This window comes from Callionymus lyra, chromosome 11 (genome assembly GCF_982586985.1).
Source record: "Callionymus lyra chromosome 11, fCalLyr1.hap1.1, whole genome shotgun sequence".
In the NCBI taxonomy this organism is placed as follows: domain Eukaryota; kingdom Metazoa; phylum Chordata; class Actinopteri; order Syngnathiformes; family Callionymidae; genus Callionymus; species Callionymus lyra.
Window position 1 is genome coordinate 881,509 of NC_141828.1, and position 26,223 is coordinate 907,731.

The window sequence follows — 26,223 nt, forward strand, 5'->3', positions numbered from 1 at the left end:
AAGTTTTCCTCCTTTGATCTATACTCTTTATATATTTGCACTAACAATGTATCAAACAATAACAAATAACAAGCTATCCATCCATCCATCCATCCATCCATCCATCCATCCATCCATCCATCCATCCATCCATCCATCTATCTATCTATCTATCTACTATCTATCTATCTATCCATCTATCTATCTATCTACTATCTATCTATCTATCTATCCATCTATCTATCTATCTATCTATCCATCTATCTATAGATACATATATAAAATCTATTCATACGTCTATGTTTTTTAAAACATTTTAAAACACAAAATGTAAAACATGATGAACAATTTTATGCAATATTGCTAAATTATTTATGATACAAATATAACTTGTTTGAAGTAATATATAATATTTACGTAGTGCAACAATTTCGATATTAAAAATATATATATATTTTAGCGAGATTAAATACCATTTTATTTTCAAATCACAACGTTTACGCCTAGAAGTGTTTCTATCCATCTATCTCACATTTAAAAATGGAATTTAAAATGAATGAAAAACTTAAATACAGTTTGTTTTATAACATAATAGTACTTTTTTGCATTTTTATTTGACGGTCTCTGTGACGAACAACCTTGAATTTTGGGAGAAATAAATCAGAACGTACACAATGTCTTGGCTGTGAGTGCGCAGTCCACCGATAGGGGGAGCGCGCGGTCAGACGAACTGTCACCAACTCTTAACTATCCCTGGGAGTTCCCGGATGTACAGTACGCAGGCCCCTCCCCTCGTCTCTTCACGCGTCTCCGCCCTTGTGCCACCGCCTGCCTGTCAAATCGAGCCTCCCCCCCGGGTCTCCCTCCGCTGCCCGTCAGTTGAACGCGTCGGTGAATCCGCGAGAGAAGCAACAGACGCGGGGCAGCGACTCACCGCCACGACACTCTCGACCAGGGAGCGTGTTGTCTGTCCTCCTCCCCCCGGCACGGACGCCTCTCTCTCCCGCCTCTTCTCCGCTCGCCGCGCCTGGATTTCATCATCCGGACTCCCAAGATGGTAAGCGGCTCCTGTTTCTGGGACTCCTTTCGCCCGGTTCCGTGGCGGAGGGATGTAGGCCGAGGCTCCTCCGCGGCTCCTCCGCGGCTCCTCGGACACTTCTGTCGCTTCCTCTTTCACTTCGCACCCGGACGGCGACGCTCCACGGCGGGCTCCCCCCCGGGGGGCTCGACGGTAGCCCGGAGCTAGTGGTACCGTAGCGCTTATTAGCATCCGGGCCTTTTTTCCAAGACTTGACACATATGAAGGAAAAGGTCGACAAACACAACAACAACAACAACAACAAGTACTACTTCTTCTAGACGAGCGAGAAAAATATCGAAACACGGAAATATCGCGATATTTCTCCAGCCACAATATACAATATCGATCTTCAACAGCACTTTTGTTTTTCTTCTCCCTTTTCATGTCATATTTAGATAAAGTGCATTTACTTGCCGTATTTTATGGTTTATATTGTAATAAACCGCTTGTAAAATAGTACAATTCGGTATTTACAATTAACGTGAAAATATTCACGGCGTTTGATTTTTATGTTGCAAGTAAACCTTCGGCCACTAGATGGCAGCAGAAATTAAGTCCTGCTCAGTCAATGAAACTGAGAGATGTCTGAGGACGAGAGGATACAGTCGAATCCAGCAGCGTTTAAAGCTGATGTTTGGACATATTCTGGTTTTCAAAACAAATGAAGGCAGTTACGACTGAGGACGAGAGGATACAGTGAGTCTGGCAGCTTTTTAAAGCTGATGTTTGGACATATTCTGGTTTCAAAACAAATGAAAGCAATTACGACTGAGGACGAGAGGATACAGTGAGTCCGGCAGCTTTTTAAAGCTGATGTTTGGACATATTCTGGTTTCAAAACAAATGAAAGCAGTTACGACTGAGGACGAGAGGATACAGTGAGTCCAGCAGTGTTTAAAGCTGATGTTTGGACATATTCTTGTTTCAAAACAAATGTAAGCAGTTACGACTGAGGACGAGAGGATACAGTGAGTCCAGCAGTGTTTAAAGCTGATGTTTGGACATATTCTTGTTTCAAAACAAATTAAACCTGTTATGATCCGTTAACGGTCATGCGGTCTGTAAATTCTTTAACGCCAAAGTCAAGTATTCGACAACACTTGTGTTGTATCCTTGTTCCTAGAGTTAAGTTATCTTGTTGCCCCTGTATCATGATACGTACTGTATTGTATCGCCAGATTCTATATAATACACACTCCTACTATAGCACTTCAGTACAACAAGTAATAAAAAAAGGAATCAAATCTGTGTCAACGTGTTGCCGAACGGGAATCCCCAGTTCTGTAGTAAAAGTTCTGTAGTAAATGTTCTGTAGTAAATGTTCTGTAGTAATTGTTCCTTAAACACACAAACGTTGACCTCGTTCTCCAAGGTTTTGCCATAACAGACACTGGATCAGACGGTTGTATCGCGAGGATCTGGATCATAGACAGTTTTCACAAGGTGTTGGTTCATAGTCCATTCATGAAGTTGGCTAATGACCTGTAGAGTGGAAGCATTTATCCATATTACTAGCAAACGGGAAAGCGATAGAAGCATCATGTTGACAACTTTGACACTCCTTCATAATTCCCCTGGGACTGGTTAGCTAATCATTTATTCAAATCAGTCATTGTCTTTTGATGAAGAATGTGTGTCTACTTGGTACAATGCCATAGATTTTGATACGGTACTTTTTTCAGAAGTATACGATCGATAAAGATATCTCTGCAGGCACATCGTGGCCCTAATTTTCTCTCAGAAATTGTTTTGATTTAGAACTTTCAAATACACAATACATGGAAACCGTTTTCCAAAGAGAAAACGACACTGATTATATTTGGAGCAACTGTTTAAAAAGTAGTAAAGGAAAATTCAAATACAGTATATATCGAGCACAAGCTTTCAATGCTGGTCAATATATATGATACAAACAAAGAGTGAAGTTAAGAGTGAAGTGATATTTGGTGAGTTAGTTACTATTTGCCGAATGACGATGAAAAATACTTGCGTTTAGTTTTTTTTAATCCAAAGTGACTTCCAACAGATGGGTACAAAGTACTGTTAACCTTTCAATAAATATTGTTATTAACAAGAAAGCTAACCAGCCACCGACCGTATTCCTCTTTTGAATCATAATGGAATTATTCTAGTTAAGAATGAATTAAGTCCATATCTTGAGAATCTTGTCAATTTTTTTTTGTTCATGGCAACGGTATCTTTGTGAACTTATTCATGCTGGTTTCTAGGGCTGCACAATATATATCAAAAAATATTGAAATCGCGATATTAGCTCGCGTGATATGCATATCGAAAACATATGCGTTAATTTATTATTATTTTTATTGTATAAATCAAGCATTTCTTAAATGCGCACTTCGACCAATCAGTGTCACGTTCTGTAAAGTTGTCAATTTGTACTTCTATGTCTCGTTGTTGTTTACGTCTCCGTCTGTCTGTGAACTGTGCGTTTGAATACTTTTGTAGAGACACAGGACTAACGGTATATTCTTATAAGGAGGAACTTGTATGTGAAGACACTGTATGTTGTGGTTGAGTGATCATGTAGGAGAAGAGAGGTCACTTGTTATAAATACACACATTTGCTTTCTGACTTTGGTCTTCAGCACATTTTTGACACCATAATAAAAGTTTAGGTTAGTTTGATTTGACTGCTTAATAAAGTTGGTTTAGTTGTTTCTTTGCCAAATATTTGTCCAGATTCAGGTTTACTCTGGTTTCCTTCTACAGACTTAAAACTTACAGAGGTTGATTGAGAAGTTTGTGTTTGTGTTGGTTTGTCTCTGTGAAGAAAATCAATGAATGAGTGGATCTATTAGGATAATGGCAGTGGATCACCTTGGATAGTAACAACATCAAAGCAGTCACTCAGACTCTTGAAAAACAGGGTCTGTTAGCTTGACTCGACTTCCTTTTTTTTGTACTAGTAACGGGAACACACACATGTATGTCAAGTCTCCAACAGTTTGATCAGATAAACCTGCTTGTTTTGATCGTAGATTCTAACTATCACTGAATATACAAACTAAAAGATCAGGTTAAAACCACTGTATTCCTTTTATCTTACAGCCTGTTTGTTTACTATGCTGTTCCTATAAGATCCTGTTATTGATCTTCAAGATGGTAAAATGGTTGATATTTAACCTTGTCTAGTATCTACTCTTGAACATTGGATAAGCCTTTGTAGCCTGTGTACTGTCTCCCCGAAGAGCAACGCTCTGTTCTTTTGTTAGTAAAAATGTTCTAGATTTTGTCATCGATGCAACAGGAAGTATTAGAATGTACATAAAAATGGTCAAACTACCGGACTTGATAGAGTACTGACTCTTTCAAGAAACATCTTAAGACGTTTCTATTTGTTCAGGCTTTTCCTTGATTTTCTGGAACTCCTGTTGTATTCTCAGTTTTATCTTGACCTTTAAATGATATACTTTATTGAATATTGTTTTGATTGTTTAAGCGCTTTGTGACCCTGGTCTGGAAAAGCGCTATATAAATAAATATTACTTACTTACTTACTTACCTTGTCAGGAAAACCGTGAAGCAGATCATTCATAAATTAACGGCGCAATTAACAGGATAACTTTTCAACAGAAAAGGTGATGTATCAGCTAATATGTAGATATCGATATCTCTGTAAAAGGGTTCTCTTTATCAATAAAGTCAACTTGTTCATGAGCCCAATGGCGCGGTAGCTGGTGCCAGAAGGTTGCAGGTTCACTCTCCGCTCGAGAGCTTAAAAAGAACTCTTGATGACAGGAATGCCTGATGTCATCGCTCACAGAGAAACTTCATGCCTCGTGAGATTTTTGGAATGAAAAACGACGGCATTAAAAAAACAACAAATAAATCCCATATTTATTTTGGAGCCACAATAGAAGGACGTAAAGCACTTCAGTCCTACAGAAGTTCGCGGGCGTTGAACCCGGGATTGGGGGCAGGGACGCACGAGCGCTTAAGCACGTCGTCATCAAATGATCTCGGACTAAAAGGACCATATGTTGCTGAGCAATCGAGCATTACACACATCAGAATCCAGAATCCGCGGCTAACGCAGCAGAGATAAGAGCTACAGTAAATCAACAATGATCAACAGTGTGCGATCAGCGCCGCCCCACTTCCAGCAGAACACTCAACCTGGATTTATTATTACTGGCGAGTGTTTGCAGTGGTCGACTGGAGTCGGTGTCACTGGTACTAAACCGTGATGTCGCTCAATCACTTGCTTAATAAATGCAGATAATGTCAACTATCTTTTTAATATTTAATTTCTTTGACTTCCATCTTTTTAGAAGAATAAGTAATTTATCTTGAGTCTGCTTCGACGTTGAGCTCAAAAAGTCTGTTAGCGTCTGACTGTCTGTCTTTACATTTACCTTAAAGTAGCCAAAGAAATATACAAAATGCCTCATTTGGTGAATTTAAACTAGACAAAGCTTTAAGTCTGGAATTTGGAAGTCTCAACCGAGTCACTCCAGATTTAGGCAATTATTTTCATATTTGCACTTGACTCCTTAATCCTGGGCAAATCCACATTACACACACTTTCAGATTTGTCAAGTTTATAATGATTGAGCACTTTTTAAACATATTTTGAGTTAAAATCGTAGATTTTCATTAAAGTTGGTTAATCTACATTTGGAAAATTACATTTCCTAAGAGACCGCATTTTATACTTCACTATTCAATATGAACAAAGTCCAACATTATGGACCATTTTATATCAAGAAAACGATATACCACAATAAACTACTCTATTGTTTTGAATGGACTTACTTTTAAATAGTACTGTCCAACATACTACAGAAACTGTAGTTTCGACTCCCACTGACTTGAGCGATAAGCCCAGATCTCTTTCCTTGGAAAACAAGTTAGTTATTGTTGTATTTTGCATGTTGGTGCCTTAGTTTCAGTTTTTCAATGGAAACGATAAAAGAGAAACAAACATTTCTGTACAATGTTTATCATCATATCATTAATTGCATTTGCCAGATGATCTTGATTCTTAAAAATGTCGGGATTTTTCTTAGTTTTTTTTAAAATTTAATAACATGTTTTTATTATAATCATTTTTTCTATTTTTTTCTATTGAAAAGATTGCGATTTAATTGAAGTTAAGTTCTTAAGTTTCTGCTTTAACCTGTTGCTGGATGGCGTCAGACTCAACAGAACCAAAAGGACTAACTAAACTAAAGAGGACCAGCGTTACAACTGTCTTCATTTTATTTCAATCTATTATTATTTTTGCCTTAACCTTAACAATGGCCTTAATCATCTCAGAGGAAAACGTTTTATTGTAATATTATTTATTTTATTAGAGAAGAAGCCCATGAAAAGAGGACATTGGAAAAAGCCGTCAAGCCAAAAGAAAGAAGGGATGAGAGCGATCGTAACATGATTCAAATTCTGTATATATACTGAAGAAACAAGGAGAAAATGGAACAAAACTACAGTGTATAAACATGAGTTTTAATGTAAAACTTTTTTTTTAACTCTTGATAATACTCCCAATATATATATATATATATATATATATATATATATATATATATATATATATATATAATTAGTTAACAATAGAATTATGGTCCCAGTTCAAGTCTCTAAGCATGAGATAGAATTAACCAGGAAAACTATTGAGATACAAATGTATAGAACCACCAACAATGTTATGCTAAATATAGTTTAAATAAAGATACTTATTCTTTGTATACACGCGTCTTGATTTTGACTTTTCCTATGATAGAATTTGATCATGCAGCGTTGTTCTTTCCCATCAAATCTGGACGGAGGGAAACGGCCAACACTTTTAATAAGGCCTTGTTATTTTTCCATTTCAGAGCAGACTCATTGATTTACTTTTATTATCAATTACCTTCGTACTTCAAAATGTACTTGACCAAAGCACATGTGACCCTGAATTCTATTTGTTATTTTACTTTAATGTAATTCTCAATACCTGACTTAACAAGATTCTTTTTGACCTTATTGCTTTTATAGATTAAACATATCCTTTCATTTTAATTTTTAAAAGATAGGAAAATGATGTAGAAAACTAATCTTGCATGGCTCGTATCCTTTATATTCTTTTTGTTATCAAGCCCACTTATAATTTAAATGATTTATATTCCCCTTTCTTTATTCTTCATCTACTCCTTTTTCAAATGTTGATGTGGAATCTGCTACTATTAATGTTTCATAGTTATGGTCACGCTCACATATATCATATGTGTACAAAAAACCACGAGGGTCCCAGTACTGAACCTTGTGGAACTTTAATCTTGATCACGCTTTGATTAGGTTTATATCGTATTTTTCTTGAGTACGAAACAACGATAATGGAAATGAGTGCGATATTCGATATTGGTGTCTTGAAGTGCGGTATCGATATTAATGCGATATTTGTTTCTTTCCTTAACTAAAGATTGAGCCGAGCGTAGGTTCAAGTACTGTAGGGTAGGTCCGGGGGTTAAGAGAAGGACAATGACGCTATATTTCCCTTTGGTTTGTTTCTGCGCTTTGGTGTTGACATGATCGTAGAAAAAAATATCACTTATAACGCTCAGTTTCGCGGGACTTACATGTATTTCCCGCGAAAACTGAGCGACATCAGAGAGGAGCCGCCGGCGCGTCGTGATATCACCAAATCAATAAGTAATCCACCTCCTTGTACACGCAGACATAAAGCTTTATAAATGACGCTAACAACTTAGCTCGTTAGCATACGGTGAAGACGGACAGGTTTGTTTGGAAGTTCACGATCTTCTAAGAAAACGACTGAGACGAGATTAAAACGCAGACATAAAGCTTTATAAATGACGCTAACAACTTAGCTCGTTAGCATACGGTGAAGACGGACAGGTTTGTTTGGAAGTTCACGATCTTCTAAGAAAACGACTGAGACGAGATGAAAAGTTCTTACAATATGTTGCTTTAACAAAGGAGGTTGAAAGAGACGAGTGACTGGATCACTAGTGTTTGACTAGATCATAAGTTAGTATTACTTCCGTGTATATACTGAGCTAAGTCAGCGCGCCGGCAAGACGCGTCGCCATAGCAACCGAGCCTAACAAGCTGCGCCACACAGTTCACAGACAGACGGAGACGTAAACAACAACAAGACATAGAAGTACAAACTGACAACTTTATAGAACGTGACACTGATTGGTCGAAGTGCGCATTTAAGAAATTGTTGATTTATACAATAAAAAATGATAAATTATCGCACATGTTATCAATATGCATATCACACGTGCCAATATCGCAATATCGATATTTTTCCGATATATTGTGCAGCCTTAATGTTAAGTGTTTATTTACACTGTGTCTTTAATCTTTATATCTCAGGCACTCATGACAGCGAGTCTAACATCCATCTTCTTTGACTAGTTTCTGAACAAGCGCCGCTGCAGACTCTTCACTATGTAAAACATGTTTTGTGTTCTCGGCTCTAATTGAGTCTGAATGATGCATGAATCATTGACGAGGAGACGCGAGTCTTCCTCTCGCTGCTCATCTCTGAATGCAGGAAGCTTTTCTTTTTTCTTCGCTGTATCACTGTGTCGTCCTCTTGTCTGCTGTGAGTGACTCACAAAAGTTCATGTACGGTGTGTTCGCGGAGACGTGGCCGGGGTTACTTCTGACCCCGTAATCCTCGACACTAAGTCGTCTTTGCTCTTAAGACTCTTTACCTCCTGAGACCCCTCGCTTAAGTAGTTATGATTGGCTCTTCAAAACCTTTGCTTTCGATTATATATTTAGAAAGCAAGGCGACGTAATGACCTGACTTGTTGTTGTTGTGAAGTACTTTTGGGGTAATTGTGCTTCTTGGCTTTACATTATTTCTAAATTTCTAAATCAAAATGTTTAATTATCAATTTCTTTGTAATTTAAATTGCTTCTTAAACAAGTTAAATTCAATATTTGAAGTTCTCTTTTTCTGATAAATTAAATTATTTCCACCATTAGAGACGACAGTATATTAAAGGGTAGAAATGGATGAAAACTGGTGTAAGATGACACCAGAGTGCTTTTCTTTGAGGGTTTTCCAGGTTTTCCATGTGAAATGACATCACAGATGTGACCAAGAATACTTCAAGTTTTCATAGTCAGTTATATTTTCAGGTTCTTTGAAACAGTTACCTATGATTCTGTTGGCGATGTATGAAATGATGCATGTATTACATACATTGAAAGCATCTTTTACTCAGAGACAATTTAAATGTTAAATTGTTGACTCGATATTTTGACATTTATGGAAACAAATCTATATACTCACCATAATGCTTATGTACTGTATGTTGGGTATATCTTGCAGAAAAAACACCAAAACTCTCAACTTTAACTTTAAGGTTTTGTTTCTAAGTGTAATACAACAGGAGTTGCAAATGGAGCCCCTGACAGAAGCTCAATATAAATAACAATAGTATTGTGTTTCCTGTCTTGTTTAGTCATTTTTTTTAATCAAGGTAAACTGTGTAAATTGTTAAAAATTAGTAGTATCCCTCCTGGGTTAGTACTCGGTGCCCGTCGAGCATCTCGCAGTTGATCAAAAAGGTTGGTGAAGTCCAGAGTCAAGTACTCAACAATACTACACATATATCCTTCTTACTACACTATCACAACACCAGAGTAAAGTACTCGACAATACTACACGTATATCCTTGTTACTACACTATCACAACACCAGAGTCAAGTACTGGACAATACTACACATATATACTTGTTACTACACTATCACAACACCAGAGTCAAGTACTGGACAATACTACACATATATACTTGTTACTACACTATCACAACACCAGAGTAAAGTACTCGACAATACTACACGTATATCCTTGTTACTACACTATCACAACACCAGAGTCAAGTACTGGACAATACTACACATATATACTTGTTACTACACTATCACAACACCAGAGTCAAGTACTGGACAATACTACACATATATCCTTCTTACTACACTATCACAACACCAGAGTCAATTACTGGACAATACTACACATATATACTTGTTACTACACTATCACAACACCAGAGTCAAGTACTGGACAATACTACACATATATACTTGTTACTACACTATCACAACACCAGAGTCAAGTACTGGACAATACTACACATATATACTTGTTACTACACTATCACAACACCAGAGTCAAGTACTGGACAATACTACACATATATCCTTCTTACTACACTATCACAACACCAGAGTAAAGTACTCGACAATATTACACGTATATCCTTGTTACTACACTATCACAACACCAGAGTCAAGTACTGGACAATACTACACATATATACTTGTTACTACACTATTACAACACCTGCTCTAGTATTGGTTGGACTAGTATTGTGTCTAGTGTAGCTTGCAGGCCAGACTGCTTCTGAATGACAACACAGTAATAAATCAGATTACATAATTGGCCCTCGCTTTTTCATGGTCCAGTGTTTGGCGCATCATAGAGAGATGGTCGGCCAAAGGTGGCGCCCTTAATCTGTCAAATCGCATTACAAATTGTTTCGGTGTTTCCCTTGTTTTTTTTCGCTGGGTTGAGAAGCTTTCGCAGATACTAGTGCTTTACATAACGTGCATGAAGTTGATTTTTAATACAACTGTGACATTGTATCGTCAATATTTACATGTAAATGAACAATTTTGTATGGTATGGAGAGCAAAGCGGATTTGACTCCCAAGTTTCTTGTGAGCCCAAGTTAACAAAAGCTCTATAGATTTGTGCGTCCGCTGTCAGGGTCTTTCTAATGATGCTGAGTAGAAATAAAAATGTAAAACTTTCATGTTCACCTCTTCTTTGGGATGCACCGGTCTGCATAACAGAATTAAGGTTTGACTCACTTTTTAGAGAAATACCCTCTTTAGTGGGCATGACCGTCTAAAATAACAAATCTATAAATGTTCTTGAAACTGAGCTGAAACCTGTGACGCGTGATACACTTTAATATCTTTGCATCAGGACCAGCAATAACTTTGAACTACAGCGATCGGCCTGGGCAACTCATTGCTAAAAAACGTTTTATTCGAGTATCTATGTTTGCACTGCACAGTAGTTTCTAAACCACTTAAATGTTGACATAAAAGTTTCTTCTTCTTGTGTATCAGGGATCAGTGCCGGTCAGGAACACTAGTTCAGAAACTTGTAGCAGATGTTCTCACCATAAGCCTTGTAGTAATAAATGCTATCGCTAATTTTAGAGAAGAGTGATAAGAGAAAAATATCATGTTTTTGTTGAATTGCATACTTTATACTGGTTACTGCTTATAAGGGAGTGTGTTGCGAGAAATGGTGTAGTGGGACAACTGAGTCATGCAGGGCTTGGATGTTTTACTTGTTATATCAAGTCGTATATTATTATATATTAATCTAATCTATGAGGCTGATGTACTGGATGTTTTTAAATGTTATTTTAATGTTTATTTGGTCCTAAATAACATCCAAAACCCAACTTGGAATAAATTAAAACAGAAGCTTACCATAAAAAATAATATCAAGTTATGCTATTCACTACCGTATCAGGCTGATTGAGCAGTTTTAATTCAGTTTATGAAATATATATAATTTCCAGGGCCTTTAATTTGATATTTGAGTGAAAGGGTGAGAGTACAACGCCACATAAAGGCATAAACAGACACTGTCCAAACATGATGCAGATAAATAACAACATAATAAATATATATATATATATATATATATATACACACAATATCTAGAAGCTATGATTGTTAGCATTACCCCATGGAATATATTTCCATTTTTTGTTGCGCTTTAGCTCATGACTTTAGGTCCAATATCATCCTTATTAAGAAAAACTAAATTGTTATAATTGTGAGTTACAATTTTAATTCAGTTTAAAATGATTGAACTAAAGTATTGAACTGGTCACAGTGAATGCGAGCCTTGCATTAGATGTTTTCAAAACTAAACCATCACGTGGACGATAATCAATCGGTGTCTGGGATGAAAGTTGATGTTTGCACAGCGTTCAACTTTAATTTAAAATTCAAACTGTAATTTTTTAAAAAGAAAAACATTGTTATTGCTGAGTTTTGTACCTTTTTCATTTTGTTTCTTGATCTCAGCCTTTGACTGTGATGGAGTGGAATCGATCCTCAGTCCCTGCAGTCCAAGTTGTTCGTCACTCGTGTCACGTGTTGCTGTCGATCATTTGCACGTTTCACTGATTGATGGCGAAGAAGTCAAGTTGCGGTTTCTTGTGAGTGTGTTGTGGTAAATCCATCAGCAGCTCCACGTCCCTGTTTATTGTCGAGCGTTCTGAACTTTTGAGCGTTTGCAAAAGGAAACTGCCTACTTTATAATTTATATATAAAACTTTATATCAGAACCGCTGTTACATTACTTGTTACTAAGTCTTGGTCAATGAAATTAACAAACTCTTTTTTTCTTCCTCTTAAGGGTAATGAAGCCAGCTTCCCCCTCGAGATGTGCTCACATTGTAAGTATTACCAAATATTTTATGTCTATTGCTTGTAGTTGTTTTAAATGTTCACCTTTAGACGATACACTAGAACAATCTGTGTAAAGCCACGATCTGTTTCTATAAAGAACTAAACCAACTACTGCTTTAGTTAGTTAGTCTCTAGTCTGTTTCTCGACTGGCATGAAGCGAAGACTACCTTGAGACTCTGTGGCACAAGAGTAAAACTCAGGGTCATTTTATGTTGTTGATTTGCTACAGAGATTATTTATGTCAATATCACACAAAGACTCATTTGGTTGTAAGGAAAGGAAAGGAATTGAATTCCTTTGTTGGAGTTTTGCAGTGTGTATTGGCAAGTATCTGGGGGTATGATGTGCATCATCATACAGGATGAACAATACAATATATTGTAATATCGTGGTACTGTGGGAACAAGGATATATATGTGTATAGTATTGTCCAGTACTTGACTCTGGTGTTGTGATAATGTAGTAACAAGTATATATGTGTAGTATTGTCCAGTACTTGACCAAAATATGTCCAAACATCAGCTTTAAAAGCTCTGGAGTCATTGTATCCTCTCGTCCTCAGTCAACACTGTGATTTCTCGTGGATTTTATTGCTCCCTTAGCTGAGAAGAATACGTTTTATTAAATGTATTTGCCTGTTGATTCCATGTAAAAAAATTTTTTTTTTTTTTATACACTGTTGAAATAAGAATTATGATTAAAAAATAAAATATGATTTAGAAGCCAATATAAAGGATTAAAGTTTTTAAATCTGAAACAATTCTGTTTGTTATCAATACGGTACTGTGGGGAAAAATAGGTGCGATATTTAAGTATCAATATTTTATTAAGAAAAGAGTCAGCCTCCAATAATGGGAAGAAAGCATCACAAATGGACTCGTACTTCCTGTTAAGGAACAAAAATGTATGTTTTTGGTTTAACCTCTTTCGCCAATATAAGAATACTTTATTTTAAACATGGCTTGGGAAGAGAATGAAAAACATTCATTTCATGGTCAGTCGAGTCTTTGTTCCATAGATGTCAGGAAATCTGTGTAGTACATTAGCATGTGTAGCTTGGAGAGATCATTTAATGCTGGTCAATTACATAGTTATAGTCATAGATTTCTGTTATAAAAGCATCCAGTAAGGGATCACAAACCTTTGTCTTTTCTAATGATACTGGAATAAAAATCAGATTCAGAAACAACTTTATTGGTCAAGAATATATATGTCACAGTACAGGTTGGAATCCAGTACGATCTGGAATCCTACTAGTATAGATTGGAATTCCAATCTGTACTAGTAGGATTCCAGATCATGCTAGTAGAGATTGAAAATCCAATATGTATCAGTGATCTGATCCGGACTTACACCCCACCTCGGACTCTGTGGTCTGTGGATCAGAATCTACTGATGGTTCCTGAACACGGCTCAGGATCAGAGGAGAGAAATCCTTCCAGGCTTTTGCTCCTAAGCTTTGGAACGATCTTCTTCTCTCTTTGCGCTTGATGGATCTACTGACTCTTTCAAGAAAAATCTTAAGACGTTTTTATTTGTTCAGGCTTTTCCTTGATTTTTCTGGAACTCCTGTGTTGTTCTCAGTGTAATCTTGACCTTTAAAGTATATATTTATATATATTTATATATATTTTATTGGGTATTGTTTTGATTGTTTAAGCGCTTTGTGACCCTGGTCTGGAAAAGCGCTATATAAATACAAATTACTTACTTACTTACATATTTACTAGTACACATTGGAATCCTACTGCTGAACTGGGATCTGAATATTGGAATTCCAATCTGTACTAGTAAAAATGGGAATTCTACCAGGACAATCTCCTTCCTGCTGCTGCTCATCCGCCGCCATCACTTGATCTACTACCTTATGCTTCACTTTGACGTCACCTTTGGAACTGGCTTGGGAGCTCTTTTATACCGAGTCACTAACTTAAGGTTCTTCTCTGATTTATATATCAATATTAAGATTCCAGTTCAGTAGCAGGAATTCCAATCTGTACTAGTAGGATTCCAGATCCTACTGGATTACAATCTGTACTGTGACATATACTGTATATATAAATATATATATATATATATATATATATATATATAACGTCTCCAGCTGTTAGTGTCTCTTTAGGAACGTGCGATGTTTTGTTCACACAGGAGATGAAATGGAAGTAATCATAGAAAGAAAGAAACACAAAAAATGTAAATGGCGAAGAAACAGTTCCTGTGTTCGTAGATTTATGTCCAAACTGATGAGTTTAAAAAAAATGTCAATCAACTGAACCTAAAAAACATTTTACATTATACACTATTATATTATTATATATATATATATATATATATATATATATATATATATATAAAATGTGTCACTTGTCGTAATGTACTTTATTCATCAAATGAAATGACATTTCTATCACGACAAGTCCACGGTCGAGTCGTTCAGCACGGCGGACGAAAGGCGGACACATGGCGAACACTTATAGCCTCGCTGTCATCAGAAAACCCCCCTAATCTCTGACTGGCGTTCCCTTCCCCCACCAAGGAAACCCCCAGCAACAAGGAACTCCACTCGGCTGCACCCAGGGCGTTTATTTCGGGCGACTTCAGCCCCGGCTGTGCTGAGAGGGCAGAGCGAGACGAAGGGGTTGGAAGGGGACACGTTGCATCGTGGGTGTTGGGTCGCTGTCGAGTGGAAGTGGCTGTTAATTTAACAGGATATCACTGAAGCGCGATGGTTAAAACCGTGAATGTGTTTGCAGATGAAAACGGGAAAAAAAATCCTCTGGAGAGATTCATGCGTGTCTAACCGCAGATGATTGACTGATGTGTGGGAGTTCTGAGATGGTTCTGGGTGGGAAGGTCTCGGTGCTGCACATCCAGCTCGGTTGTTGTTCGCGGAGTTTGGCATTTGATGAACAGATTCTTCTTTTGTAGGAGGAAAGAGGAAAAAAAGATGATCATAAATCTGTGAAGAAATGCAATGAAGAAGTGCTGCACCTTCGTTTGATAAAATAAAGAATATTGCATGAAATAACATTGTGTGCACAACATTTTATTTATACAATTATATAATATTTAATCAAGACTGGAAGTAGCAAGAGATCCCATCTAGAGCTGGAATGGATTGATTCAAATGAAACTTGTCGCATTAATCAAGGGTGGCAACCCTTTTTTTTGCCTTTGTGTCTTCTCGTTTAGACTATCTCAACAGTTTATTTTGGTGTCTAAACAAGAAGGATCTTCTCGCCTGCAGTTGATACAAAACTCTGCAGCCAGAATTCTGAGCCGCTCTAGTAGAAGAACTCACATTTCTCCTGCTCTTAAGTTTGGTCAAAATAAATGATAAAAGTATCGTGATGCGTATTGTATCGTGAGATATGTTTACCATGCGTTTGTGTATTCTCGTTTAGACTATTGTAACAGTTTATTTTGGTGTCTAAACAAGAAGACATTCATACTGAACTCTAGAGCCAGAATTCTGAGCCGCTCTAGTAGAAGAACTCACATTTCTCCTTCAAACTCTTCACTGGCTGCCAGTTTCTTTCAGGATCATTTTAAAATTCTGGTTCTTACTTTCAGAGCCACAAACTTGTGTATGTTTTTTGTACAAGTGTGTTTGTGTGCGAGTTTTCAGGACAAATCAACCGGTCGTCCTGCGACACCAAACACCCTCATCAGACGTGTGATCAAATGATCCTCATTTAATTTACATGTATTTCTTTGGAACTAGAATGTCATTGTTTATGAGTACAGTGAGTTCTTTCATTGACATTTAGTTAAAACCTGTTGCTTTTTTAAAAATTATTATTATTTTTCAAATGGTCAGTGATTTAGTCCTGTAGTTAAAAACCTATTGTATTGTTTTTGTTGGTCGAACATTAAGAGATCCCTGACATCTAGAGCTGGCAAGAATGGATTGATTCAAATGAAACTTGTCGCATTTATCAAGGGTGGCAACACCTTTTTTTTTTTTTTTTAGTTTAATATTTTTTATTTGACCATAGTTATCTTATGGTTTCTATTTCAATAAAGTGTGTATTAAATAGAATAATACATTATTTTTTCTTTTTTTCTTTTTTTTACAATTAACATGTAAACATTCACTCCCCGAAGACTGAGGATGAGAGGATACAGTAGAATTAACTCTGATGTTTGCTTTAATTGGTTTTGAGACCAAAATATTTCCGGTCATGACTTAGTCTTTACTCCTTGTACCCATGTGTCATATTGACAGATTCTCGCCAGTTCACGCCCCTTTTTATAACCTGTAACAACCGGTCAACAAAAAAAAGAATGGAACGAGAAAAGATAAAATTACATCGAGGGGGAAATACTGTGGTCTATAAATCACAACAAACAAACGTATTTTCTGTTGTGTTGCCACATTCAAAAGTAGTACGTGTTGTTTGTGGTTTAAGGAAGTGTTATCATCACCAGGCTGAGGATCATCTCCCACACATTCACTGATGATCCTCCTAAAGAGCTGGAGACGCCTAAATATTCATGATCTGAAGTGCACACCTGAGTAATTGTTGCAATAATGCCCTTCCAAGTGTGTGTGTGTGTGTGTGTGTGTGTGTGTGTGTGTGTGTGTGTGTGTGTGTGTGTGTGTGTGTGGTCCATCTATTCTAGGTGGCGAACGGGCTCTAGTTGCCTGGTAACGCAGTTGAAGTTGTGTTTTGTGTTGGATATATGTATATGATATTATCATAATCATCTCACGGCTCCACCGGGTGACCTTCAAAGCACTTTGTTAGCATACGAGAGTGTAGACCACGACACTAATTTGGAAGACGAGCGAAGAGCTACAGGGCACTTAGTTCCTTCGTATACAGTTGTTCTCGGACAAACCTTCTCCTCCTTGTTCCCTCTTTCACTCACTCTCACTTTTGCCTTGGCTCCACTTTCTTGTCTCTTTCTCTATCACTTCATCCTGCATCTCAAATCAAACATGGTGTATTTGTATTCAATGTTTGCATGTTTTTTTCTTAAATTAACTGTGTTAAAATATTGCGACACATCACAATACCGTGATAGTGTGATACTCCGTGACACTCTCATTTTTCTCACTATTGTACACTTAAGTTTGGTCAAAATAAATGATAAAAGTATCGTGATGCGTATTGTATCGTGAAATATGTTTACCATGCGTTTGTGTATTCTCGTTTAGACTATTGTAACAGTTTATTTTGGTGTCTAAACAAGAAGACATTCATACTGAACTCTAGAGCCAGAATTCTGAGCCGCTCTAGTAGAAGAACTCACATTTTCCCCGATCCTTAAAACTCTTCACTGCCTGCAACACTTTACCCTGATTGCTCCTGATGGTAGACTTGGCGCAGGTGTGCAGCCTACTCCCATCAGTATGTGTGAATGGCTGTCAAAAGCACTACCGAATTTCCCCTCGCGGGACTAATAAGGGATTCTAAAAGTTTCTTTCAGGATCAATTTTAAAATTCTGGTTCTTACTTTCACAGTCACAAACTTGTATCTCAAATCAAATATAGTATTTGTATTCAATGTTTGCATGTTTTTTTTTCTTAAATGAACTGTGTTAAAATATTGCGACACAATACCGTGATAATGTAATCTGGCACTGAGTCATTTTTATCACGATTGTACTCTTAAGTTTGGTCAAAATAAATGTATCAAGTATTGTGATGCGTATTGTACCGTGAAGTACACAACAACAACCGCAGGATCCGAGGTCACTCGGTTCTGACTGCTAGGACTGTGATTCACATGGTACCGACGTGCTGCTCGGCCCGGTGTGGAGATTATCTGGTGCACTGATACCCCTCAAAAGCCTCGGTGAGCTTAGTCGGTGTCATCTGCCGTGAACAGGAAGCAGAAGGCTGCTGATAAGGGTGTCTGGTGTCGCAGGACGAGCGTGTGATTTGTTCTGATAACTCGCACCTCCCGAAAACACACTTGCATGCACGCGCTCTCACAAAAAACATACAGAAGTTTGTGCAAGACTGTCGCGAGGTTGCAGGAACATGGGAACCAAACGAGGATCCAGTGACACCAACACTTGCTGAGGCCACTTGATCAAGGGCACAAAAACAAAACAATCCCAGATCACGTTGGAACTCGTTTGTTATTTTATTGACATTCATTTGCGCCGCAATTTCATAGTATCTATGGAATTAATCTGTGTGATATCATCTAATAGATTTTAATAAGTGTTTTAACAGTTACCATTTCTAGGTCATTTATTTAATAGTTTGATTACGACTGGGACCCTGGATGTTGATTTGACAAAGACATGTCTCTAGTTCAACACTGAAGAAAACTGATCAAAAACTGTTTCCTTCTAAACTCAGGAAAATGATGTCACAACACGATCTGGAGCTTATAATCCATGCGTTTGCGTCGTTTAGACTATTTCAAAAGTTTATTTTGGTGTCTAAACCAGAAGAATCTTCTCGCCTGCAGTTCATACAAAACTCTGCAGCCAGAATTCTGAGCCGCTCTAGTAGAAGAACTCACATTTCTCCTTCAAACTCTTCACTGGCTGCTCTAGTAGAAGAACTCACATTTCTCCTTCAAACTCTTCACTGGCTGCTCTAGTAGAAGAACTCACATTTCTCCTTCAAACTCTTCACTGGCTGCTCTAGTAGAAGAACTCACATTTCTCCTTCAAACTCTTCACTGGCTGCTCTAGTAGAAGAACTCACATTTCTCCTTCAAACTCTTCACTGGCTGCCAGTTTCTTTCAGGATCCATTTAAAAATTCTGGTTCTTACTTTCAGAACCACAAACTTGTGTATGTTTTTTTGTACCAGTGTGTTTGTGTGTGTGTTTCCAGTAGGTGTGAGTTATCAGGACAAATCAACCGGTCGTCCTGCGACACCAAACACCCTCATCAGACGTGTGATCAAATGATCCTCATTTAATTTACATGTATTTCTTTGGAACTAGAATGTCATTGTTTATGAGTACAGTGAGTTCTTTCATTGACATTTAGTTAAAACCTGTTGCTTTTTTAAAAATATTATTCTTTTTCAAATGGTCAGTGATTTAGTCCTGTAGTTAAAAACCGAACATTAAGTCGGCTGATCGAAGAAGGTGAGGTCGTACTGTCGGGTTGGTCGACGTCGTCACGTGACCTTCTGTTTAAAAAGCTTAAATGGCAATTAACCGGTGTCTTGATCAATTGTTGCTGGATTACTGTGAGCGTTTGTTCCGCGGTCATGGCGGCGAGCAGATCACCGGGTGATGGTGGTCGCGGTAAAGCTGCTGCAGATCCAGAGGGCTGTGAGTCTCGAGCAAGAACTTCTCTCGTGTCTTTTCCCTCAGTGCGATGGCAGTTTTCACGTCTCTGGGGGTGGTGAGAACAGAACATTCCGTAGCTTCACTAGGTCACCCGCTCGGAGCGGCGGGATAAAGCAGAGTCCTTGACCCACTTCCGAGTGTTTGATAGTAGAATTTTTAACCCTCAGTTTTCTTTTATTTTTCTCCCAGAGCGTCTCGATCTGGGCTCTTTTTAAGACGTCTGATCTTCCAGGTCATGTATGTAATTGTCCAAATGTTCTTGTCTCCTCTCTCTCCCTGCAGTCGACGCTGACGAGATTAAGCGGCTAGGAAAGAGATTTAAGAAACTCGACCTAGATAACTCTGGCTCGCTCAGCGTGGAGGAGTTCATGTCGCTGCCTGAGCTGCAACAGAACCCGCTGGTCCAGAGGGTCATCGATATATTCGACACGGACGGGAACGGAGAGGTGGATTTTAAAGGTGCATGTCTGGGTGTGAGGCGTCACATTGCTGCGTGTCATGAGAGTTTCTCTAGTTGGTAACACCTGTCCACGGGTTTTGAAGATAAGTGAACGGCCATCTTTAAATGTCCGTGACATAATGTCAGACTTTTAGTTTTAATGTTTATTCAAGAATAGTTCATTTGAATGTGTTATAAACATGATTCTTCATTAGAAAAGTCAACAAAATGTATTTCATAATTAATCAAAGACATTAATTCAGTACTTTATTTATTATTTATTCATTTATCAACATCACTAAATCAGAACTGTGTAAGATTAATCGCACATGAGCATTAATATAAGTTTCTTCTTTTCTGTCACATGTACAACAAAACATTATATAATTATAATTGGTAAAAACTTTCAAATCAATCCAACCTTGTTGTAATTTAAGGAAAAGTTATTTTAGTCTTAAATAACTTGACATAAATAAACATGGTTCACTGCAACACAATCATCAGCTTTAGTAAACAAATAAAAAATAAACAGAACGTATACATTTTTTTTCTACCAATTATCCCCTGCTTTGGGTCAAAGGGGAGTCTGTCCCATCTATTTGGGGTGTAAGGCAGGGCACACCCTGAACAGGTTTCCAGTCTGTCGCAGAGACACACAGCCAGTCGCACACCTGCACATACAACAGTCCATTGAAGGGACTGCAGGGTTTCCTCCCACCGTATAAAAACACAGGTTGTTTTCTAAAAAGTGTGCGAATATTTGTTCATCTGTGTGCCTGCCATAGGCCAGCAACCTTTCCAGGGTGTCCCCCGTGTGCGATGGATTAGGCCTTTTTGGGTTGATGATTAAGTAATTTAATTAAATTTAATACCCATTGAAAAATTACCCAGGAATAGATGACGTATGCAAGTGATGCAGATGCATATTATAAATGTATTGAAAAAAGGAAATGAACAAAGACAAAGAACACACTTTTTTAAAACATCTCATTAAAAACTTAAATTTGACCAATTATTTAACCTAAAGTTCTATAATAGTCCGAAGAAAAGGGAAGAGCAACAAACCAGAAACAAACCAAAATAAAAGGAAGTGTTTAATTTAAAATAAATAACTAAAAAATAAATGGCAATAAAAAAATAAAGGTCATGTTAAATGAAAAAAATACTACAATAATTACATCAGGATTTAGTAAAAAACCTTTGTCTTTATTTACAGAAAAATGTATCATTCGTTATTTTATCAAGCTTTAGACATGTTTTTTAAAGAAAATAAAGTTTTTATATAATTTGACAAAGAAAAGATTTCTGAAAGATTCCTCAGTTGAACTTTGCCCTCTCTCTTCCCAGAATTCATTGAGGGAGTTTCACAGTTTAGCGTCAAAGGAGATAAAGAACAGAAGCTGCGATGTAAGTACTGGACATTTGACAGTTTTACTCCACAAACCATTTCATTTTGAATCGAGTTAAAATGCTAACGAACGTCGACACTGTTTAGCTAACGTTTGGGTTACGACCGTCTCTCGTTCGCTCGCCAGTTGCCTTTAGGATCTACGACATGGACAAGGACGGCTACATCTCCAACGGCGAGCTCTTCCAGGTGCTGAAGATGATGGTGGGCAACAACCTGAAGGACACGCAGCTGCAACAGATCGTGGACAAAACCATCATCAACGCAGACAAGGACGGCGACGGCAGGATATCCTTCGAAGAGTTCTGTGCAGTAAGTGGAGACGCCGTTTGAAGTGCCGGGCCGGGGGGGCTGGATGTGGGCATTTGTGACATTTCTGCTGAGGTCGCCTGTTGCGAAGGCAAAGGTCAGATCTGCACACAACGTAACGTTTTAATTCACATTCAACAGACTTCACAGGGATGTGAGGCTGGAGGGTCTTGAGCAACAAACAGTGTTTTCTTACAAAGAAAGATCGAACGAGTGTAAATAAAGTTGATATTTATGTCGAGGACAGGAACGATGATACTGCTCCAACATTTATACGTCAAACAAAGAGGCTGTAAAGTATGAGAGTGAAGCTAAATATAGATGCATGTTCTAAGAGTCTCAGCAGCAGCCGACGCTCGCTTGACGTTTCTGTGCTGTGGCCCCGTTTGCTCTGCAATCATTTATCGATCGACTGATGGATCCGTCTTTCTTTTTCACATATTGGCGAAATTTGAGTAATCACAGAAGTTCAGAAAAAAGATTAAATGCAGATTATATTAAGACATACTGTACACAATCCAAATAAATGAAAAAAAAAATGAAAGTGACCAAAAACAAATGAATAATTTTGATTAATAATTATCATAATTACATTGATAATTAAATAAAATCCCCACATTACAATAAATGATTATAAATAAATAAAAACAGAAGTGCCCGCTGTCACAGGCAGTAAGGAATCTGTTTTATAGATAGATAGATTATTTTTATTTTTGTGATTATGTGTCATTAATCTCCAGCTCAGTTGGTTAAAAGGATGAAGGATAACAAAATAAAAAATGGAAGCAACATGTACTTCCTGTTTGCAAAAATTAGCGCGGTACAACACTCCTTGGAAGTGCGGTACGACTCCCCTAGAAAGCGTGGTACAACTCCCCTAGAAAGCGCGGCGCGACACTCCTAGAAAGCGCGGCGCGACACTCCTAGAAAGCGCGGCGCGACACTCCTAGAAAGCGCGGCGCGACACTCCTAGAAAGCGCGGCGCGACACTCCTAGAAAGCTTTGTACGACACTCCTAGAAAGCGCGGCACGACACTCCTAGAAAGCGCGGCACGACACTCCTAGAAAGCGCGGCACGACACTCCTAGAAAGCGCAGCACGACTCTCCTAGAAAGCGCGGCACGACACTCCTAGAAAGCGCGGCACGACTCCCCTAGAAAGCGCGGCACGACTCCCCTAGAAAGCGCGGCACGACTCTCTTAGAAAGCGCGGCACGACTCCCCTAGAAAGCGCGGCACGACTCTCTTAGAAAGCGCGGCACGACTCCCCTAGAAAGCGGGGCACGACTCTCTTAGAATGCGCGGCACGACACTCCTAGAAAGCGCGGCGCGGCACGACACTCCTAGAAAGCGCGGCGCGGCACGACACTCTTAGAAAGCGCGGTACGACACTCCTAGAAAGCGCGGCACGACACTCCTAGAAAGCGCGGCACGACACTCCTAGAAAGCGCGGCACGACTCTCTTAGAAAGCGCGGCACGACACTCCTAGAAAGCGCGGCACGACACTCCTAGAAAGCGCGGCACGACACTCCTAGAAAGCGCGGCACGACTCCCCTAGAAAGCGCGGCACGACTCTCTTAGAAAGCGCGGCACGACTCCCCTAGAAAGCGCGGCACGACTCTCTTAGAAAGCGCGGCACGACACTCCTAGAAAGCGCGGCGCGGCACGACACTCCTAGAAAGCGCGGCGCGGCACGACACTCTTAGAAAGCGCGGCACGACACTCCTAGAAAGCGCGGCACGACACTCCTAGAAAGCGCGGCACGACACTCCTAGAAAGCGCGGCACGACTCTCTTAGAAAGCGCGGCACGACACTCCTAGAAAGCGCGGCACGACACTCCTAGAAAGCGCGGCACGACTCCCCTAGAAAGCGCGGCACGACTCTCTTAGAAAGCGCGGCACGACTCTCTTAGAAAGCGTGGTACGACTCCCCTAGAAAGCGCGGCACGACTCTCTTAGAAAGCGTGGTACGACTCCCCTAGAAAGCGCGGCACGACTCTCTTAGAAAGCGCGGTACGGCTCTCTTAGAAAGCGCGGTACGACTCTCTTAGAAAGCGCGGCACGACTCTCTTAGAAAGCGTGGTACGACTCTCTTAGAAAGCGCGGTACGACTCTCTTAGAAAGCGCGGCACGACTCTCTTAGAAAGCGTGGTACGACTCTCTTAGAAAGCGTGGTACGACTCTCTTAGAAAGCGCGGTACGGCTCTCTTAGAAAGCGCGGTACGACTCTCTTAGAAAGCGCGGTACGACTCTCTTAGAAAGCGCGGCACGACTCTCTTAGAAAGCGCGGCACGACTCTCTTAGAAAGCGCGGCACGACTCTCTTAGAAAGCGTGGTACGACTCTCTTAGAAAGCGTGGTACGACTCTCTTAGAAAGCGCGGTACGGCTCTCTTAGAAAGCGCGGTACGACTCTCTTAGAAAGCGCGGTACGACTCTCTTAGAAAGCGCGGCACGACTCTCTTAGAAAGCGTGGTACGACTCCCCTAGAAAGCGCGGCACGACTCTCTTCGAAAGCGTGGTACGACTCCCCTAGAAAGCGCGGCACGACTCTCTTAGAAAGCGCGGTACGACTCCCCTAGAAAGCGCGGCACGACACTCCTAGAAAGCGCGGTACGACTCTCTTAGAAAGCGCGGTACGACTCTCTTAGAAAGCGCGGCACGACTCTCCTACAAAGCGCGGCACGACACTCCTAGAAAGCGCGGCACGACACTCCTAGAAAGCGCGGCACGACTCTCTTAGAAAGCGTGGTACGACTCCCCTAGAAAGCGCGGCACGACACTCCTAGAAAGCGCGGTACGACTCTCTTAGAAAGCGCGGCACGACACTCCTAGAAAGCGCGGTACGACTCTCTTAGAAAGCGCGGCACGACTCTCTTAGAAAGCAGAAAGCGCGGCACGACACTCCTAGAAAGCGCGGTACGACTCCCCCTAGGCAGCTCTGGTTTCCTAAAGAGTTTTCAACAACAGCAATGGTGTTTTTTCTGCTCGTCTCCCTGAGTGACGGTGCTCTCTTGCAGGTGGTGGGCGGTCTGGACATCCACAAGAAGATGGTGGTGGACGTGTGAGCACCTCGTCCACCAGGCTGAATCCCCCCCCCCCCCCTCCCCCGGTCCTCTTCGACACCTCGCTTTACTCTCGCCATCTCTGAAGATCCGCTCCAGCAGGAACCGCTGTCACTCAACAGAAGTAGCTTCTCTGTCCAGCCGACGCCAAATCTCACGTGTGAACTGCTCAGTATTCTCCAGCGGTTCGTAGCACTCGATGGACTGGAGCGACAGAGGATCTGGTTTCTTATTCTTTACTGGACGAGTGGACGACAGGGGGGCGGGCGGGGGGTGTTTAGGGGGTGCAGGCTGTCCGGCTTGTTTGTTTTTAAAAACATATTTATTTTCTTTACTAAGGTCTGGTGAGCGGGAGCGTCGTGACTCGAGCTCGAGGGTGGAAAGTGCCAACTAGAACATATCCACTGTACAGGAGGTCGCTGCCATTTCACACACTCCGACTGCGGAACCTCACACACACTCACACACTCACACACACGCACACACACATACACAAGTTGTTGACCAGGTCGTGTTTTTGTTGCCGTTTTAAAATCTTTCTTTCTTTTCCAACTTGAAAGTGGCTTCTTCTTCACTCCTGCCCACTGGACCCGCAGGTTTCAAACTTTATAAAAATGATTTAAAAATTCACACAAAAAAATACAACTTTTCTTTGTTGGTTCAACAAGATTTGCGTCGGTGAATCTGCAGCGCCCCCTGGTGTTGGGCCAGAGCTACGCACGGCTCGGGGCCCCAGGCTTGCATGACATGGATTTATTTTTTAATTTTCTTTTGTGCATGTCGAGACATTTTTTTGAAATAATCCTCTTGTTTACACTTGGATGGTGATGTTAATATATTTAAGAACAATATACAACATGGATGTTGCCAAACTTTGGTAAATGTACACATATTATCCAAATGATTCTTTTTTTTTTATCTTCTATCCGAGTCAGCGTCGTCGTTCATCGGGTCTCGGCTCAAAAGGGATTTGTTTGTTTTGTACATAAATCTTTGTGGTTCTGGCATCAGACGCGCTTTAGTTTGTAAGTGCTTCTTTCACTCGGAAGGATTTGGGATCTTTTTAGTTTGTGTGGGAAGAAACCAGAGTTTTGTTTTGCATGCTGCATATTCATGCTGTGGGACTGTTTTGATGCTGTCGAAGATTCAATAAAGTTTGAAATGATGACGGTTGAGA

At 39.7% G+C, this 26,223-nt stretch overlaps 1 protein-coding gene across 1 annotated transcript; it reads left to right on the forward strand.

The window, feature by feature from the left end:
* Positions 1 to 795: 795 nt before the first annotated feature.
* LOC148068887 (calcineurin subunit B type 1) lies at positions 796 to 26,214 on the forward strand. The gene is made up of 6 exons (XM_087802929.1): positions 796 to 1,036; positions 12,502 to 12,541; positions 20,110 to 20,286; positions 21,614 to 21,673; positions 21,802 to 21,986; positions 25,002 to 26,214. Exons 1-6 carry the CDS (start codon positions 1,034 to 1,036, stop codon positions 25,047 to 25,049), a joined length of 513 nt encoding a protein of 170 aa, XP_087659055.1. The 5' UTR covers positions 796 to 1,033; the 3' UTR covers positions 25,050 to 26,214.
* Positions 26,215 to 26,223: the final 9 nt, after the last annotated feature.